Source organism: Eschrichtius robustus, chromosome 5 (assembly GCF_028021215.1).
Source record: "Eschrichtius robustus isolate mEscRob2 chromosome 5, mEscRob2.pri, whole genome shotgun sequence".
In the NCBI taxonomy this organism is placed as follows: Eukaryota; Metazoa; Chordata; class Mammalia; order Artiodactyla; family Eschrichtiidae; genus Eschrichtius; species Eschrichtius robustus.
The window spans coordinates 56,498,782-56,518,255 of NC_090828.1; the positions used below are offsets into that span (position 1 = coordinate 56,498,782).

The 19,474-nt window shown below is 39.3% G+C and overlaps 1 protein-coding gene and 1 long non-coding RNA gene across 4 annotated transcripts in view; one reads left to right on the top strand and one right to left on the bottom strand.

The window, feature by feature from the left end:
* Nucleotides 1-2,149: 2,149 nt before the first annotated feature.
* HNRNPA3 (heterogeneous nuclear ribonucleoprotein A3) lies at nucleotides 2,150-11,385 on the bottom strand. Of its 3 annotated transcripts, none has more exons than XM_068544867.1 (11): nucleotides 11,253-11,385; nucleotides 9,177-9,299; nucleotides 8,941-9,087; nucleotides 8,639-8,849; nucleotides 8,211-8,300; nucleotides 8,032-8,127; nucleotides 7,857-7,937; nucleotides 7,220-7,360; nucleotides 6,226-6,348; nucleotides 6,063-6,132; nucleotides 2,150-3,255 (listed from the first exon to the last, which is right to left on the bottom strand). In XM_068544867.1, exons 1-10 carry the CDS (start codon nucleotides 11,322-11,324, stop codon nucleotides 6,080-6,082), a joined length of 1,137 nt encoding a protein of 378 aa, XP_068400968.1. In that variant the 5' UTR covers nucleotides 11,325-11,385; the 3' UTR covers nucleotides 2,150-3,255; nucleotides 6,063-6,079. The 3 variants fall into 3 exon arrangements, with proteins under 3 accessions (XP_068400968.1, XP_068400967.1, XP_068400969.1); XM_068544866.1 differs by lacking the exon at nucleotides 2,150-3,255 and adding an exon at nucleotides 4,829-5,970; XM_068544868.1 differs by lacking the exon at nucleotides 2,150-3,255 and adding an exon at nucleotides 4,829-5,970 and having other exon boundaries at nucleotides 11,319-11,373.
* A 7,662-nt stretch (nucleotides 11,386-19,047) lies between these two features.
* The window catches only part of LOC137764849 (uncharacterized), a 377,089-nt gene continuing 376,662 nt past the window's right edge, over nucleotides 19,048-19,474 (top strand). The window contains exon 1 of the long non-coding RNA XR_011074074.1: nucleotides 19,048-19,212. This is a non-coding gene — a long non-coding RNA (uncharacterized lncRNA). The remainder of the gene's footprint in view (nucleotides 19,213-19,474) is intronic.

Genomic DNA, 19,474 nt, shown 5'->3' on the forward strand with positions numbered 1-19,474 from the left:
GATTGCATTTTTCTGATAACCTACTAAATAAGGATGTTAAGAGTAGAAAACAGATTAAATCCAAATAACCGATCACTTCTTTTGATGCAGTTCACTCAACATTTCTGTTGGTGGAATAGACTAATACAATGTATTTTTAAACATGAAAATTCCGTGTATTCTGATTTTCAGATATAGTTGATATCTGATAGTTCTTTCATCTTTGTGATAAACCCTTATTAATTGTAATGGCTATACACGTGGATGTAGTGAAATTTAACCATTTCTCATTAAGCTGTCCACTTCCTTATACATAACACTATCCACATTACCAGTAAATTTTAGAAGTAAAATAGTACATACAGGTAAATCCGTTATTTCCTAGCTAGCTTTCAGTACCATGCCCACTTAACTTCTACCAGGTGAATGCAGTTTAATGCACCCTTGCCATTACCTGATTGAAAATATATTAAGCAAAAATGGCATATATTACCTATTACCTTACTCTTCCCCCCAACCCTTGGTACTTTTTATTCAGTTCCAAGTTTAATTAACCTAATGTATTAACAGGATCCCACTTTTGCAAAACACTAATCCTCAAAAAAAATTTTAATTGCAGTTTGTAATGAGTACACAGGAGATTCCAAATTTATCTTGTTGCCTGAACATTTTGCAGTTTCATTTAATGTATTTTCACTCTGAGAAAATAAAGGTAAACGTTATTTTACAACTCAAGCATTAAACTGGAATTATAAGGCACTTACAGCTGCAGAGAATACAAGCAAAATGTGTCAAAATCCTAAAATCCTCACATGGCTTCAATTCACAAAGCATTTCCCATGTTAACAGCTATCAATGCTATGAACCCAAATAAGTGTGGTATGAAAATAACTTTTAAAAAATCACATCAAAACCATACCTCACACACACAAAAAAACAACAACAAAAAAACAAACCATACCTCACATATTTGTCAAATTTTTTTGGTGGTGTGCTGCCCAAAATATCTTAGTTCCCCAACTAGGGATTGAACCAGGGCTCCTGAAGTGGAAGCATGGAATCCTAACCACTGGACTGCCAGGGAATTCCCTCAATTTGTCAAACTCTGACACATTATCACTTGGGTTAAACTGCGTAACAGTAGTTTAATACTACTTAGTTTTATTAAAGTTTTCCCCGACCCACCTTCACACCACAAAATGCTCAATTGCATTTCTCAAGATTAAGAAACCAAGTACCTCCAAAAACAAAAAACACGCAGTACCTTCCAACATTTTGAACCCTCATTTCACCGTTCTCCCAAATTACCATTCACGTAATTGTCCTTACCCACAATTTTTCTCCAAAGAAAGTTCACTGACTCCTCACCAATCACCCAAGTATCTCATGTACTCTGTCCTTTAAGAATTAAATCCTTAAGTGGCAATAAGCTAAGATTTTTCCCCACACCTACTTCTCGTGTGATCTGTTTTCCACTGAATAAAATCTACATCCTTTAAATCAACTGATAATGTTGAAGGCTCATTCCAAGTTTCCTGTTTTTTACTTACTAGTAAAGTATGTAATGTCCACCTATACAGCATTTAAGTCACATGAACATTGTGAAGTGACAAAACCACACACACATTTCTAAAAATATTTTAATGAAAAAGTTATCTTTCTGTAAACATTTCATTATACTACAAATGAAACATTTGAATCCATTACAGACCACCTCTTAAGTCTTATAAATCAGAGTAAAACATTGAGATTTAAAAGTAATCTTGAATATTTATATAGGCTAACAATCCTTACATTACCCCTGCACATTAGCATGCTTACTCACTACTTTGTGACATCAATTACTGGAATTCCAAGAGATACTGGCATTTAATTAGAAATGTTTCAAATGGTGACTTACATATTAGAACTCTTAAAACCAAGTGTATTTCAACTGTTCAGTTCCTTAACAAACGGTCTTTGTTACCAGATAGTTTTTGTTCTTTAGGACATGAGTGTAAAATGAGCTTTTTCAGAAGAAATGTAGTGTGGGAAAGCTGTAACCTATGAATTGCTTTGACAAAATGGGTTAAGGTTTGCCTTGACCATTTCTCCCTTGTATAACTTCCTTCGTTTACTGGTGTTATGACTTAACAGCAACGTATTTTTCAGAAATGACAGTGGAACTACATTTAAGTAAAATCGCTTTATTTCATAAAGAAATGAGATGGACTGGAAAAGAACAATGCCTTTAAAAAAGAAAATATTTCCTATCTTAGGAAGTTTTGCTTCATTAAAAACATGTTGTAAAGAAAAATTATCATTAAAAGGCTATTTACCTTATTCAACACTTCATTCTGTAGAAATTCAGTCCTGATTTAGATAGATACAGAAAGAGACCCAACCAGTTATTTTCTGAAAATAAAATCTGTGGCAACCTAACTGCTCCTGTATATAAATAACTTGACTTACTTATAATTTAGAAACTAGTTTTATTTTAACCATCTGCCCCCCCGCAAAGTGTTATTTTTTTAAAAAGTGAATTAACATCAAACCTCAAATTTTAACAAGCCCTTTTGGGGCAGCAATAATAGCCCTTATGAACAATCAGCATCTGATTTGTGTAGTAATTGAGTAATATTTTAACTATTCTTTGGGAAAGGTTGTCTTAAAAAGGAGCTTTAGTGGAATTAGGCCCCCACTGCCTCTGATTAACAGATTAAACAAAGAAACCTAAAAAAGAACCAAAAGTTTATCCTATTAGTCCAAATAATTCCCTGAAGTCATATGCGAAAGAACTTATTTATGTATGAGGCCACTTGAACGAAGACCATTTTTGTATCTGTATGATCTGACAGTTCTTAAATTTCATTCCAAGATTTTCTTTTCTCTAGAATGAGGATTGGAAGCGTAATGCTTCTGTTACAAGTCATGCTTATTACAAAAATTCTTTAAAAAAACCTGGTCACTCTTTCTCTTGTCAAAAATTGACTTTATCCTAAAGACACCAACAATGAATTGTATATATCTGACTGAAGATGAACACTCATGGTCACTGCAGGGAAAATTTTAAAACTGTTTAAAATGTGTTTGATGTGGCTCCAAGATAAACTTTTCAGCTGAACAATTTTGCCCATGTATCTAATAGTTTTAAAATATGTAATATAAATTTATAGGGAAACAAATGGTGTCATCAGGCTTTACTGTAAGCTACAAACCTTACCCAGCCAGAAACCTTCGTATTTAAGATGGTAGGAAAGACATTCCTCATTTAGGCAAGTAGGGTTCTCATTCAACCTGCAAATCAAAAAAATTACTCTTACCTTGCTTTACAAAAAATTACTCTTTAATTAGTGAAAAAATTCAAATTCAAGCCTTACCTAATGCTTATTGCCCTTCCTTGCAGGTCTAAATGCTAGACCTAGTGACTGTGGCCAACTATCTCTCATTGGTGTTCCAAAAGGCGAAGAGCTCCTTCCTGCTAGACTTTCTTCGATATTTCAGTTGTAATAAGCAGATTTAACTAGCTTTTGGAAAGTTGCTCACTATCACCATAGTATCTTATGCCTTCACTTCTCTGTAGTTGAAGCTCTTGCTGCTGCCTTGTCATTCTTTATTTATGCTGACTTGTCCATACTCAAAAGGCTGCTGAAGTCCTGTCTTAGTGAGTCTCCTTTGATCCACATTGTGCTTAAAAAGCACATCTTAGGTCCTTTAAAGCTGGTTAAATCGCTCTCCTCATGGCTTAACTTTTCCACACTGTTCACAAGAACTAAGCTAATACAACTTATAAACAGGTCACATACACAGATTTCACCTGCTTATAGGTTGCAAACATCAACTTACTGACAATATTTTCACTATTAAACTAGTTCCAGAACATAGAAAGTTTGTTAACAGTACAAATTAACCTCATATGCCATTAAAGGATACTGTCAAGGTTGTGTCAAACAATTTCACAAACATAGAAACAGGAAATGTTAATCTCCCCCATTCCTTCAACCTTTATTATATGAATAAAAGAACTTGAGACAATTTAGCTTAATTTTAATAAAATGTTTCCCAAGCATTATTTTGACCAGGTACCCAGGTTTAAGTTATGAACATTGACAGTGTCCATTTATATAACCAACACTTGAAGTTGTTAGAGACTTAACCATTTTCTAATAATTAGCCTATTTTCTACACTGCTTATTCACATATGTCCATTAACAAATGGAATGTTGTCTGTTACATTTATTGGTTTGTGAGTGTTTTCTGGAAAACTGCAGTGTCTGTGAAGACCGATTTCCATGCTGGCATTGCATGCATCCAAATACTAATGCACAGAGGCACAGAATTAGAGCAACGAGAGCATATTCAAACACTAGCACGCCCCATCCCCCCTTTTATTGCTTGTTTTGCTTAGTACTTCTTAAAACAAAAATAAGAATCTCAAATTTAACGTTCAACTACCCAAGAAATAATAACAGCAGGGCACATACTTAGGGCTCGAATGAAATTTTAAGCACTAGCTGGCGCGAAACAGTAGACATTGGTTTATATATATATGTATATATATATATATATATATATGACCTTGTTATCTAAGACTCTTCTCAACCAGGGTCTTCCAAATTGTAAACTCATACCAACATGATTTAGGTTCAAGCATACACATGGAAATAACAGTGTGTTCTTCGGGATTTTTAGTGAGTACAAACTCTATCCAAATTTGAATTCAGGTCTTGAGGAAGTGAAAAGCTTGTTTGTACTAAGCAACTGTGCTACACTTCTACTACAGTAATCATTTGGGATGATTATATCTAGACTATCCTTGGTTTCATCCAGTAAAATGCAGAGGGTACAAACAGGAAAGCATGCCAGCCAGTTAAGGGTTCAACAATGCATGATTTTTATTCTCTTGCTCTGAGAGCTTGTATCAAAAAAATATATATTAAACCAAGGAAAATAACTGAAGATTTATGGGCCTCTTGTGCTTTAAAAAGGAAAAAAAAAAAGGTAGCCACTAATTCGCTCAGATAGAGCAGGCTTAGTGGTCCTGTATTTTGAAGATTTTAAGAATGTTTCTTAAGGTAGGAGGAAACGGAAAACATTCACTATCCCTTTCCAGAATTTAAACAGAGGGCAGGAGACATTCTTTACACCCAAATAAAACTATGGCAGCAGTTCACATGTGACCAAGGTGAATGTAGAATGGAGATGTTCTAAACACAGCTAGGACTCTCAGCAAAGCTAATACACTAAAATCATATGATTACATTTTGAAAGAAAATGCACAAAAACCAAATAGGAATTTTGAGATTTTTCATTTGAAGTAAATCTTAATGCTATTAAATTCACAAATATGCTAATTTAAATACCCAATTCTATTATCTAAAACACACATTGCAAACATACAAATATCTATTCTCTCCACATGTCAGAGCCCATTCATTTCATGGTTTGGAAATGGGGAGAATAGATCCCCTTAAACTGCAAGTCAGCAGGTGTTTCTTTACAGTTAACTTTAGCAAAATTCATACAAAATATTAATTAACAATGATCTTCTTTACTTGTTAACTCACAAGGAAACACCTTCAAAACTGCATTTTGTTAAAGTTTCTGTACTAAAATGTAGAAAAACTGAACTACACAAATATTGAAAAGTTAAAAATTCCTTAATTTTTTATTCCTGGTACCACTACCACAATTTACAGGGCAATATACCTGATGTAATGAAAAGAAAAAGAAAAAGACAAAGCTACAACAGATAAAAGACCTCAGGAATGTACATCTAATTGACACTACATTGCATTAATCAATAGCTGCACTTTTTGCAAACTGTGGCTATGACAGTCCTGAACAAGAAGGGTTTCCTGTTTAAGCTGCAGTAACTTTTCTGACTATGGATCATCGTTCCTTCTGTGGCAGATTTTTACAGTTCCTCTAATGCATTTGGGACGACTGTCTCAAAGTAACCTGCAGCTTTCCTGACAACTCCTCGCTCTCTCTCCTGCTAAGAACTGTAGCCTGTTGAATAATACAGGATAAAAAAATTATTACACTCAGTGAACAGTTCCACATATTCTTTATCATCATGATAAAAATTTAAAGATACCTACCCTTTTCTTCTGAGTTTTTAGAACCTTCTGCTACCATATCCACCACTTCCACCACCAGATCCATAACCACCTGGAAACATACACACAAAGATTTTAAAGAAACACATGAGTTTTTAATTTAAAAGGCTATGAAAAATTTTGATAGGAAAAAAAAATTATTTACCACCATAGGGACTTCCCGAGCTTCTTCCACCAAAACTGCCCCCCTTCATGGGTCCATAATTTGATTGCTGTTGTCCACTATAATTTCCAAAATCATTATAGCTCCCACCACCACCATAGTTACCTGAAATTACAAAGGTTTTATTTGTGGCTGACCTACACAATTATTTTCCTTTTTTAATATATGTACTCATTATCTTTTGACAATCGTGGCAGCATGTGCTCTAACACTTACACACAACTCTTTGAAAAGAGATTTTACAGAGCTACCAAACTCTTTCCACGACAGAGGCCCGCTAGCAGACCTCAGACATAGGCAGGAGAGGAAAAAACAAAGAGTGAAAGACTATGTATTTAGACAGCTACCGTATTTTGTTTATATTAGATGCTACACCCTAGCACATTCTCTCCTTCATACCACTAAACAGCATCAAAATTGTGTTTGATTCACCCTAATTCTGATACCGTGTAACTTTTAAATCAATGACAAAAAAGCATTTCAAGTTGACTGTTAAGAAAAACCTGTTGTTGATACATCAATACAGTTCAACAAAACTCAGTGCATTCATAACAAAGCTCTTTATAGCATCGTGGAATAATGATGCAGACCTGCTTAAGAGTCTGCAACGCACCTGACACATTAAGACTCAAAGTATTTTTGTCACCTGGACTCCAGATGACACCCGATTCATTTCAACATGTCTGCATATTCAATTTACAGTTTCCATCTGTCCAGCTTAAAAGTACCTAGAGTTACTAAAATTCAGGCAACAAATATTACTGATAAATGTCCATTTCAATACAAAAATAAGGGTTGAATACACTTTGCCAATTTACTAAATTGCTAGCAAAGTAAGAAGTTTAATTTCCCACCATTTGAGTATTTTCTATTATAAAACATCAAATTTGACCAAATGCTGTTTTAACATGTTTTTAAACACCTGTAAGAAACTACAAAAACTACTGAATATTCAAAACAAGTGAAAGTCTACCACCTCCAAAATTTCCTCCTTCATTGTAACCATCATATCCTCCACCACCGCCACCATATCCACCACCTTGGTTTCCATATCCTGGTCCACCACCACCATAGCCTCCTCTACTACTGTAACCAGGACCACCGCCATAGTTACCACCTAGAACAACAAATTGGGTTGTCAGACAAAAATATAAACGTACAGAGGATCAAGTTATTGAATGCTAGTTTACCGTACTTTTAAGCCCCCAGAAAACAGGTCAATGAATTGATTTAACACTCTAAAGCCTGGTAATACCTGGCTAATAGAACAGCAAGAATCTGGGCTAGGAACACTTAGGATGAATGCTTAAATCTTCTGATATTAAAAAATTGTCTCAATTTTTAAAAATCTCACTAAGGAAAATAGTGAACAGTCTCCTCTGAGACCAGTAATTCCACCTCAACTGCTAGTACAATAAATCTTATCAGCCCAAAAGAACTACGTAATGTTAAATCTTTAGGACTTTAAGGTCTAGTTTTCTACAGTATTAGTTTAAAAGCATACTTTAATGGTCAAGCCACACAAGTTTTAAATTAGGAAAATGTAAACAAACACTTTCATTCTTAATAAAGTACAGAAACAAAGTCAAAATATCAAACATTAAAAAACTTACCGTCGCCTCCAAATCCGTTATATCCACCATCACCTCCTCCATAACTACCTCTGCTGCCACCACCTCCACCACCATAGCCTCCTGAAAAAAAGCAAAGTGTGAATTAAATGAATATGTTCAATTTACCAATAACACTTAGGTAGACATGTTCTTAGAAATAAGGTAACTGTCCTACCTCTTCCACCAAAGTTTCCACCACGGCCAAAGTTACCTCCACCACCTCCAAAGTTTCCTCCACGACCCATAAAGTTGCCAGATCCACCTCCACGACCTTTAACACAGGCAAGAAAGTTCTTTACAAACCTTACAAACATCGCTCAACTCTATTTTGTATGTATATGTGGTACTACTCACCTCTTTGTGATCCAGCAGATTGCATTTCTTGTTTAGAAAGGGCCTTTTTCACTTCACAATTATGCCCATTAATAGTGTGGTATTTCTGAACTAAATTTTGTTTAATCAAACAAACAAACAGAAGTTATTTGATGTTTGGAAAAGCACACATAAATGATATCCTTTATCACTATATAACTTATTAAAACATCATCAAAAAGGTAGTGACTTTGAGTGGTGATGAGGAAGTGTTCTGGGATGTTAATAACATTTATTTCTTGATCCAGATGCTGGTTACACAGGTATAGTCACTTCATGAAAACTAAACCATACACTTCATATGCTATTATTGTGCACAATACAAAGTTATAAGCAATTTAGCAAGTTTAGTAGAGAGCAAAGAAGCCATTTCTGCTTTCTCATTCAAGTTCTGAGAAACTGCTACTTACCAACAATTTTATCAACTGTATCATGATCATCAAAAGTTACAAAAGCAAATCCTCTCTTTTTTCCACTCTGCCTGTCTTCCATAACTTCTATGGTTTCAATCTTGCCATACTTTTCAAAGTAGTCTCTCAAATTATATTCTTCCGTATCTTCTTTAATACCACCAACAAAAATTTTCTTCACTGTTAGATGGGCACCAGGCTTTACAGAATCCTACAAATAAAAAATACATAAGTTAAAAAAAATACCCTCAAAAATTTTACAACAATTTCACATGTCACACAACATGGTATTATTAAAATACCTCTCTAGAAACAGCTCTCTTTGGTTCCACTACACGCCCATCAACCTTGTGTGGTCGAGCACACATTGCTGCATCCACCTCTTCAACACAAGAGTAAGTCACAAAACCAAAGCCCCTGGAACGTTTTGTTTGGGGGTCTCTCATCACCTACAAAACAAAAATTTTAAAGCACTGAAACACACCTCCACAGGTCCTCTGCCCTCTTCCAAGAACCTTTTGTTCCCTTAATAACTTACCACACAATCTGTAAGTGTGCCCCATTTCTCAAAATGTTCTCTTAAGCTATCATCTGTAGTTTCAAAGCTCAGACCACCAATAAACAGTTTTCTCAACTGTTCTGGTTCCTTTGGATCATGGCCCTGAGGAAACAAACCAATATATTTTAATTATTTCGTTTAGTAGGTAAATGCAAAGATGCACAAGCCTTTTAATCTCCTACAAATAAACTTTAACGTCAAATTCCTGTACCATTAACACTTTCTCCAGTTAAAAACTGGAGTAGGATCACACACATCAACTGATTAAAGGGACCAAGAAAACCTATAACCAGACTTTGAAATGCCAACATCACTTAAAAACTAAATTGAAGCCCAAGAGAATTCCAGAATCAAAAGTCCCATAATTTTGAGCTACAACTGCAAGTGTCTGGGGACAGATTATTTTAGAAGTGGCTACTGAGAAACCAGTTTCTAAGACACCAGTAGTGTTGTAAACGCAGTGTTTCATCTATGCCATTTCTTCTCTCGTCTTCCCTCCTGAGTCTACACCCCCAAAAGCATATAATTATAAACCACAAGACTGTCAACTACAACTTAAGAGTGGAGAAATTCACCACTTTCAAGCAAATAAAAAGGTGAAAATAAGTGTTTCTCAATAAAAGGCTAAACCAGCATTTCCCCCAAAAAAACTATGGAAAAAACTCGCCACGTAAAAATTTTCTATTTGCATTTGTACCACGTGCCAAAAATGTCAAAACCAATATTTTACTGGGTCACAAAAAGGGCAGTTTGGACTTGTTAGGTATACTGTCTGACAAGAAAGGAACGCAATAAAAAAGAAATTGAGATTTAAAAAAAAATTGATATGACCTGAATTGTTTTACAATTTAACTACTTCTTTAACAAATCACATAACTACCACTTAATACATATATGCATTAAGATAACTTTCATCCAAAGTCCTTAAATAGAGGCACTCACATTTACATTCTAAGATCTTCCTGTGTCTTCTAAAAGTAGAGACGTTAAGGCATTTAATATGAAGAGACTGTCACATGCCACGAAAAAATGTTAAATGATTAATAGCCTAAAGCATTTATTCACTTAGTCTCATCTTTTCAAGTCCCGGTTAAATGCATCTAATTAACAATACAAAGTTGAGAGAAAGAAACAATAACCCACGTGAAATTATCCCAAACAAATGAAAAATTCGACTCTGGTTGCAGTCCTCTAAAACAAAATTACAAGAAAGTACAACCTGAGCCGACCCATCAGAATAGGAAAAACGAAGGTGAAAAAATTTCAACTTCCTATTTTACATCCACACTCTTAATTATGAGATGGGGCAGTTCACCCACATGGAACGAAGCTACGTATAATTCTAAGGGCTTTAGCGAAAACGGCAGATCAAGAAGTACTTTAAAACAGCAAACTTAAAAAAAAATTATTTTCAACCGAGTGCTGCGAGGTACAGAACGGGACGGAAAATTCTCCTTAGCGGTCTGTAAGGCCTGGAAACGCGTTGAGAGAACATCACTGAAAGTACTAGGCCCCAAGCTTCGAGGCCGTTTGCGGCATTCTCTGCTGGGCCGCCTCCTCTCTCTTCCTTACAATCCCACGCTCTCTCTCCCAGCGGAGGAGCCAGGCGGCGGCCATTGCGTGCCAATGCGCCATTTCGTAACGCGGCAGCGGATCAATGTCAATGTGGCCGCCGCCCGCCTGCTCGCTCGCCCGGATGTGCCTGCTCGTCCCCTCCCCTCCCCCACCGCCTCCTCCCAACCGCTCCCGCCGAGGCCCGCCATGCCGCCCTCGGCCTCGAATGGGAGGCCGCGCGGCCGGCGGGCCAGCTCCCCTCCCGAGGTCTCCCCAGCCACACCGCGCCTCCGAGGGACCACTTCTGCGGCCCAAGGAGACGGCAAGGCTGGCGAGAGGCCCCAAGGAGGCCTCCGAGGCCCGCTCCCCTCCCCCTCCCACCTCCCGTCTCAACGCAGAGCGCGGGAGGGCCGACCCAGTCCACCCGGCCTCCCCACTCCCACCGAGCCCGGCCCCCCTTGCCGGCCACTACCCAGCAACCCCCCGCTCTCCCCCTAATACCTCCTCCCCCCGGCGGCGGCGGCGACGGCCGGAGTCGGGCTGGGGGCGACCGGGCGGCGGTTTTACCTCCATTTTGAGACCGGACTCGCCTCTTCCAACTCGAGTTCAATATGGGACCGAGAGGAAGAGGCGGGGCCAGCCGTCACGTGACGCGCTTTTCGCGCGCCGCCGGCCTAGTGGGGGAGGGGCGAGTTGGGAAGGGGCGTGGCCAGCTGGGCGCGAAGAGGGACTGGACGAGCGGGTTGGTGGGCAGAGGACGGGGGCGTGGCAGGCCCCGGGAGCGCGCGCGCCTCGCTAACTTCCAGTGCGGCGCCGCCCTTGCCGCCGTTCGCGCCCGGGCTGCTGCAAGGACGTCAGCTAGGCTTCCGCCAATGGTCGGCGCCCACGTCGGGAGAACGCCTCGTGACCGCGCGTCACCGGAGAAAAAGGCCTGTTTCCCTTTCTTCTCGCGCTTCTTTCCCCTCCCCCACGTGGGCTTTTCGGTCTCCATTATCGAATTCATTTCATTCCCGCGCCTGAATAAAACCACATTTTCCCTTCTTGTACTTTAGGGTTGTAAGAAAGCCCTCTCGGCCCCTTGGCGTCTCCTCGCACGTTTCCAAATGGCAGGGCCTGGTGTCCGTGACTGGGATGCCCACTGTGAGGGCCCGAACTGAAAATCCCTGACACTGACATATGTGAATCATGGGCATCTTGGAAAGGCCTCAAAACGCGGCTGAAACACTGAAATTTCACCCTTAATGAGCTGAGGCAAGACTGGTCGAGGTCAGTTAATTAGGTACTCATTGATATCTCAAGAAATCTGTCGGCACTATTTTCTTAAATTTCTAGTTACTGTGGAAAGAGCTGAAGGAACTGTTCTCGTGGACTGGATTTAAGGAATGATTTACAGGATTGCTAAAAGTAAGACCACCAGATACACTCCCTATTCGCGAGTGATTTTTACCTAATTATTTTCACTTGTGAAGTAAAACAAACAAGATCAAAGAGTTGATCTAATTCTTTCTTGGTCTCCCAAGTGACCTTAAGTCATTTGACCTTACTGAGCTTTAGTTTTAGGAGTTTTTTTTAATGAAAATGCGGATAAGATTTGGTGATCTCCAACACCCATGACAGCTGTAAGGTAATAATCTATGGATCCGTATTGAAGCAAAGGTGCTGGTAAAAGTGACCACAGTTGACAGGTCTCCCTACCATGCTAAGAAATGCCCTATATTTTAATGTAGCAATCCATATGAGCATCTCGTTTAGAATTGATCAGGCCCTCCCTTGGAAAGATTAGAAATCTAATCAGTTATATTCTAAGTTGTTTGAAAAGCAGTTTGTTAACCAGTGGGGAATGGTCAGCTCGGAGTTTGGGGGTAAAAATGAGCACAAAGAATAACAGTTCGTTGATGTTTATCTAACATTGCCCAAGTGGAACAGTGTTTGATTTGGGAGACACGAACAAAAGGTACTCTGTTCTGGGGCAGAAACCAGTCACCAGGCCTTACTGTATCTTGGCTGAAACAACCCTCCAAGCAAAGTAACCCTCCTCTGGTTGCTCTGATTCTATTATCACAAGCAAATTATTACGTATTCTGCTTATCAGGTACTCCTGATAGCCAACAATAGTACTTGAGATATTGGGAAATTTTCTACCCTTAGTGTCTCGTTAATATGTAAAAGCTTTGTGAGTTTGATTACTATGAAATAGTCTTGAATAACTCGGTCACTTCTGAGTATGTAGAAAAACGTGAAGTTAGAGACTTTAGGGAGATAGTATTCAAACCAAGGTGCCTATGAGAAACTGCAAGAAAACTGATCACTTGGCTTCACTTTAGGGCATGTTTGTCTAGGTGTTTTCTAACCAAGTTATTTCTAATCAATAACTTCTGTTATTCTTTCTTTGAATTGTATGAAGTTTTCATATTAATTTGAGAAATGGTGGGGGATGGGATACTAAGTACTTCCATCCAGGAACACGGTATGTCAGTCCATTTGTTCAAGTCTTTTGTCCTACAGTAAAACGTGGATTCCTCCCAGATACGTTGTTCACACAGATTCTGTAGTTTTTAGACATTAGCTATTTTTTATGCTTTTGTCTAAGCCTCCTCTCCAGCTCCGGGGCACATGATATCTCGTTCAAATATCCCTGTTGGAGTTCTTGACCCTGTTGGACACAGACTTGAACCTTGGCTGTTTTCTATCCTTGTAACCCTGGCTGTTTTTGAAATGTGAGAGACAGAGAGTGTATGGGGTAGGGAGCAGAGGACAAGGGTCCTAGGGTGGGATGGGGTGGCAGACTGATTTTGTGAATAATCTATATCAGGGCCTCTCAACTTCTTTCACATCACAACACATAGAGAAAATGCTAATTTTTTTAAAATAAATTTATTTTATGTATTTATTTTTGGCTGCGTTGGGTCTACGTTGCTGTGCACGGGCTTTCTCTAGTTGCAGCGAGCGGGGGCTACTCTTCGTTGCGGTGCGCGGGCTTCTCATTGCAGTGGCTTCTCTTGCTGCCGAGCACGGGCTCTAGGCGCGCAGGCTTCAGTAGTTGCGGCACATGGGCTCAGTTGTTGTGACTCGCGGGCTGTAGAGCGCAGGCTCAGTAGCTGTTGTGCACGGGCTTACCTGCTCCGCGGTATGTGGGATCTTCCCGGACCAGGGATTGAACCCGTGTCCCCTGCATTAGGAGGCGGATTCTTAACCACTTTGACACCAGGGGAGTCCCAGAAAATGCTAATTTTTGTACAGCACACTAGGTTACATAAAAGAAGAGATTTAGAGGCATCTAAATGATGGTAAAAAAAAAATTATCACATTTTCTTTAAATTAAATAATTATGATAAAGTAAAATACAGTGTATTAGGGAAGATATTAAAAATTAAATTTGGATAAAACTTTCAAATAAAAATTTTCCACATGTTTTAATAATTGACTTGAATTTGTTCCTGTGAATATACTTTGATATTAGATTTTATGGTTGAAATGGCTTTATTCAGTTTCTGATCTAGACTTTTTAATGATAAACTCATATTCTGAATAGTAATTATCAGTGAGGGGCTCTGATCACCTAAGAGTCAGAGTGGGTGATAAAATATTTAAAACCATTTTATACAACCGTTCAAAATGTACAATTGTAATTATATTTAAAGAATAACAATTCTTACAACTCTTCCGTTTCGTTTATTGACAAATGTAATGTTGCAATTTCATATGATAATGCAAATGGATTTCAATCCCAATAGTACATTTTTAGTCCATTTTTATATCAAGATTTCCACATTGAAACTCTAGTTTTCAGAACACGCATGCATTGTCAATAGCTAGCCTGGGCACTATTCAAAGAGTGTACTGCTGCAAAGGGATAGAGATGGCCAGTATATGTTTAGACAGATATTAAAGGCATTGCCTGGAGCTGAGCCCACCAGCAAACTACACTCTGCCAAGGTTCCTCTCTCATCCCCTGACAGATTACCCCTGAGGCTGTGTGCTGTGCCCCATGGGTCTCCTGCACTGGCTCCAGGATGTTCGGTCCATGACAGGCAGTGGGGTGCTTTGCAGATAGATGCCAGATGTGGCATCTCCTTGGCCGCATGCAGACAGCAGAACTGTAAGTGCTGGTTGCTTCTTTGGCATACACCTCAGACTGCTCTGCACAGGTGCCTGAGGAGACCTAAACAAGGCTGCTCATGGCCAGAGGTAGTAGCCCAAAGGGCTCTGGCTGCCCCCGACTGCTCTCAACTGCCCCATGCAGGAGGGGTCAATTTCTTACTTACATTCAGGACACCAGCACACCAAAGTCCACCAGTTGGGAAGCTCCGTCTGTATTGTGTGCCTCATTTTATGAATGAGGAAGCTGTTTTACAAGTCAAGGAGTTGATTTTTTTCCCCAAAATTAAGAGCAAATATGACAGAGTCAGAACTGAAAGAAAGAAAAGAGAAATTGAATGAAAATATTTTGGACAGGAGGAGGGTAATTCTTAGAAGGGAGGAATTGTAATATACTATAAGCTTTGTTATCTGCCACTATATTCAGAACATGCTAATAGCTTTATTTTTCTAAATTCTTGGTTTTTAAATGAGTATATGAAGTAAAACACAAAACAAAACAAACATCTCTCCCCCCAAATCCTATTACACAGATTTGACTGCAGTCAGTGTAACTTGGTACATACGCTTTTACATTCTCTTCTAGGCCTAATCAAAGCTTTAAGTATATATAAATGTGTATACATAGCCATATCTGTTTCATTACAGAACATATAAAACTATCCAGATTGATCTGAAATTTCCTTTTTACCACCCACTTACCAAACCAGTCATTTATTGAACTCTTACTATGTGCCAGGAGATGCTGGCTGCTGGAAATTCATCATGGTCACTCACATTATTGAACACTTACCCTGTACCTTGCACTGTTGTAAGCACCTTATGTTCTTGATCTCACTTAATTCCCATAACAACCTTAGGAGTAGGCCTTATTATTATTGTCATTTTTATTAGGTGAGTAAACTAGGGCTTAGGAAGTTGAATAAATTGACCAGGGTCATATAGCCTCTACAACTAAGGAGATGAGGTAGAATGTCATGTCATAGCTGTATTTACATTTTAATATTCTTAGAAATAACATTTTCTTAAAAGATTTTCTGTCATGCATTTGTCATGTTCGCTACCTTTTTTCATCATGTCTCCAGAGACTGGATGGCTCATAGTAAGCAATTCATTTATTTGTTGTTGAATAAATAAGTGAATGAACAATGAATGAAATTTTTGGGTCCCCTTCAGTGCTCTGCAGGACCTACTGTATAATTTGTGGGCCTACTGCAAAATGAAAATGCAGGACCCCTTCCTCAAAAATTATTAAAAATTTCAAGACAGTGACACCTGAGCATTAAGCCAAGCCAGGACCCTTATGAACGCAGGGCCCTGTACAACCTTGATGCTGGCCCTGGTGCCTAGGGTAGTGCCCTGTCTAGAGCAGGCTCTCAGTCTCTTTTGGATGATTTATTCATTTTTCATTTTGTGATCTACCTCCACTTCCTCATCAGCCACTCATTTCTTATGTGTTCAGAATCTAGTTTCTGTCCCAAGTTATGGAAATTCTTTCTCCAAAGTCACAAAAGACTATCTAGCTGTCAAATTAATTTCCCTATTCTCAACGTTAATCCTCTTGTTTTAGTCATTTCAGGATGCTTTAACAAAATATCATTGACTGGGTGAACTAAAAAACAAACATTTATTTGTCACAGTTCGAGAGGCTGGGAAGCCTATCAGGATGCTAGCATGATCAGATTCTGGTGAAAGCCCTCTTCCTGGTTTGCAGATGGCTGTCTTCTCACTGTGTCTTCATACGGCAGAGAGAGGGGGAGAGAGAGAGAACCAGTGAGAGCGTGAGCACTAGCTCTCGTGTTTCTTCTTTATAAGGACACTAATCCCATTATGGGGACTTTACCTTCATGACCTAATTACCTCCTAAAGGCCCACCACATTGGGATTAGGATCTCAGCAAATGAATTTTGGGGAGACACAAGCATGCAGTCTATAACACCTCCCTAACCCAGGGATTGATATTACTGCCTATCCCTCCTTTTGGTGTTCTCCTGTCTTGTCTTTATTAAGAACATTGATTCTCTTTTTCAGTACTGTCTCTGCTTCCTTTTGGAGCCTTCCCTCTTTCATTGTCTTCTCCCTCCCATAAGGTTTTGTTAACACTGAGGTATGGAACCTCTGGAGGAACTTTGTGAAGTGTACCCATTGCTCTCCCTGGAGTGGCCACTTTCCCTGGGAAAAATGTGAATGGTATACATGCCTGAGAACCCTCAAGGAATTTGTACATGCCTCCTGGGAGGCTGAAGTAGTGGTCAGGTCTGATTAGTGTTTTGAGATGATGGGATGAATCACACCCTCCTCCCAACACACACACACACACACACACACACACACACACACACACACCATGGATAGGTGATTTAAAGGGTGAGGAGGTAATTTGACACTAGAAATATTAATGAATCATACAATCATACAATGACTATGCTCTCTCTCAGATCTCAACTTGGAAATTTGAAAGGGCTAAAATCTTTGTAGCAAGTCTTTTACAAATGACTTCCCTGTATTTCCCTAGTCACATCTTTTGGGATGGATATCTGTAATTTTGTCTGCCTAGTATCTAGTTCCCTTCAGGGTTCTAGTAATAGTGCTCTGACTTTCTTATGGAACCACCCACTTCTCTTTCTTATACGATATGGTTCAGGGGAAACTGATCCCACCCCTGACCACAGGGGCAGCATTTGACTTAGGCCTGGCCAATTAGACCATTGTGTCCTCTAGCTTCGGTAACTGGTTCAAGATTGGGCAAGTGTCTTATCATTCATTGATTCATTTATTCTCTCGACAAATATTTATTGAGCACCAGCCATGTGCCTGGTAATGTTTTAGGTGCTAGGGATACATCACGGGGGAAAAAAAAGACAAAAGTTCTTGCCTTCATGGAGCTTACATTCAATTGAGGGAGGCAGACAATAAAATAAATCAATAAATAATATAGGATATTGCAAGGTGATAAATGGATGCTGTGGAGCAAAACAAAATAAGGAAGTTGGTAGGGAGTGCTGGGAGAGGAAGGAGAAAATGCATTTGGATGGTCCAAGATGGCCTAACTGAGAAGGTTGATGTTTGAGCAAAGACTAGAAGGAGATGAGTGATTGAACACTGGACATTTGGGGGAACAGGAAATAAAGAATAAGGAAGAGAGGATAGCAAGTTCAGTGACCCTGAAGCAGATTCACATCTGGAGTATTTGAGCAAGGAAGCCAGTTTGCTAAAAGCAGAGTGAGTGAGAGGTTAAAAGAATTGGAGTAAGGTCAGAGGTAATAGGAGGTATGATCTTACAAGAATTATAGGACTTTGCAAGAATTTTGGTTTTTACTATGACAGGAGAATCCATTGGATAGTTTGAGCCTTAAGTTCTTACAGGATCACTCTGAACTCTTTGTCAGGTAAATCACTTATCTCTGTTTCATTAAGATCTGTTTCTGGGGTTTTATCTTATTCTTTCATTTGGAACATATTTCTCTGTTTCTTCATTTTCCATGACTCTCTGTGTTGGTTTCTGTGCACTAGATAAAACACCCACCTCTCCCCGTCTTGAAGGAGTAGTGTTGTGTAAGAGATGAAACTTATTGTTCAGTTGGCCCTAGCTCTTGGTGTCTTTTGAACCTTAGTGATTGTCTAAGCAGTCTTCTTTGTTCTTAGTGGATGAGGGTATGCCAAGACTTGTCAGTATTCCAAAGGGGAGTATCTCAGTCATCACCTAGATGCAGGCTGATTGGATGGTGGACCTTCAGGCAGTAACTCTTAGAGTATGCAAATAGGCCTCTTTCAGGGAAAGTCTGGGAGATGGGCATTTCTGTCTACTCCTTCTGCACTGAGCCCTGGGAGGATGGCTGGTTAAGAACTGTTTGTTTGCTACACTTTACAGGATCACTCTAGTTGCTTGTTGAGAATGGATTATAAGGGGGCAAGAATAGAAGTAGTGATACTCATAAGATTATTGGAGTAATTCAGTTTAGATACGACGGTGTCTTATACCTGGGGGATAGCTAAGAAGTTGATGAGAAATGGTTAAATTCTGGGTATGTTTTGATGGTAGAGCCAACAAGATTTCCTGTCAGACTGAACATGTGGTGTGAGAGAAAGAAAGGAGTCAAGGGTGAGTTAATGAGTTATTACACTCAAAGATAGAGTTAATGAGTCTAAATTCTGAATCTTTTGTTTAAACAGTTGGAAAGAGAGACTCTTTTCAATGTGGCTGCTGAAATGAAAGGAGGAAGTCTGCAGTTTCTTATTGCCTCCTTATCATCATGAGGAAAAAGCCAGCGCAAGAATGGAGCAAACTGGGAGCGAAGCAGAACCAATAGATCACAAGCACAGAACCAAGTCCTGATGACATTGTTTGCGCTCCTTGATCCAGGTAGGCTCAAGGCAGGATCTGCCCCTTGATGTTTCAGTTACAAGAGCCTAAGTTCTTTTTGTACTTAAGCAAGTTGGATTGGGTTTCTGTTACTCGGGGCAAAAGAGCCCCAACTAATATACCCCAGGAATAGAGCAAAGGTGTATATCTTTCAGGTGAAAAGTGAACCAGCAAGACGATGAGGCTTTACTCCTCCTCAGAGGATAAAGAGCCTCATCCTCTGCCCCAGGCTGAAACGCCTTGAGAAAGAAAGGGTAAGAGA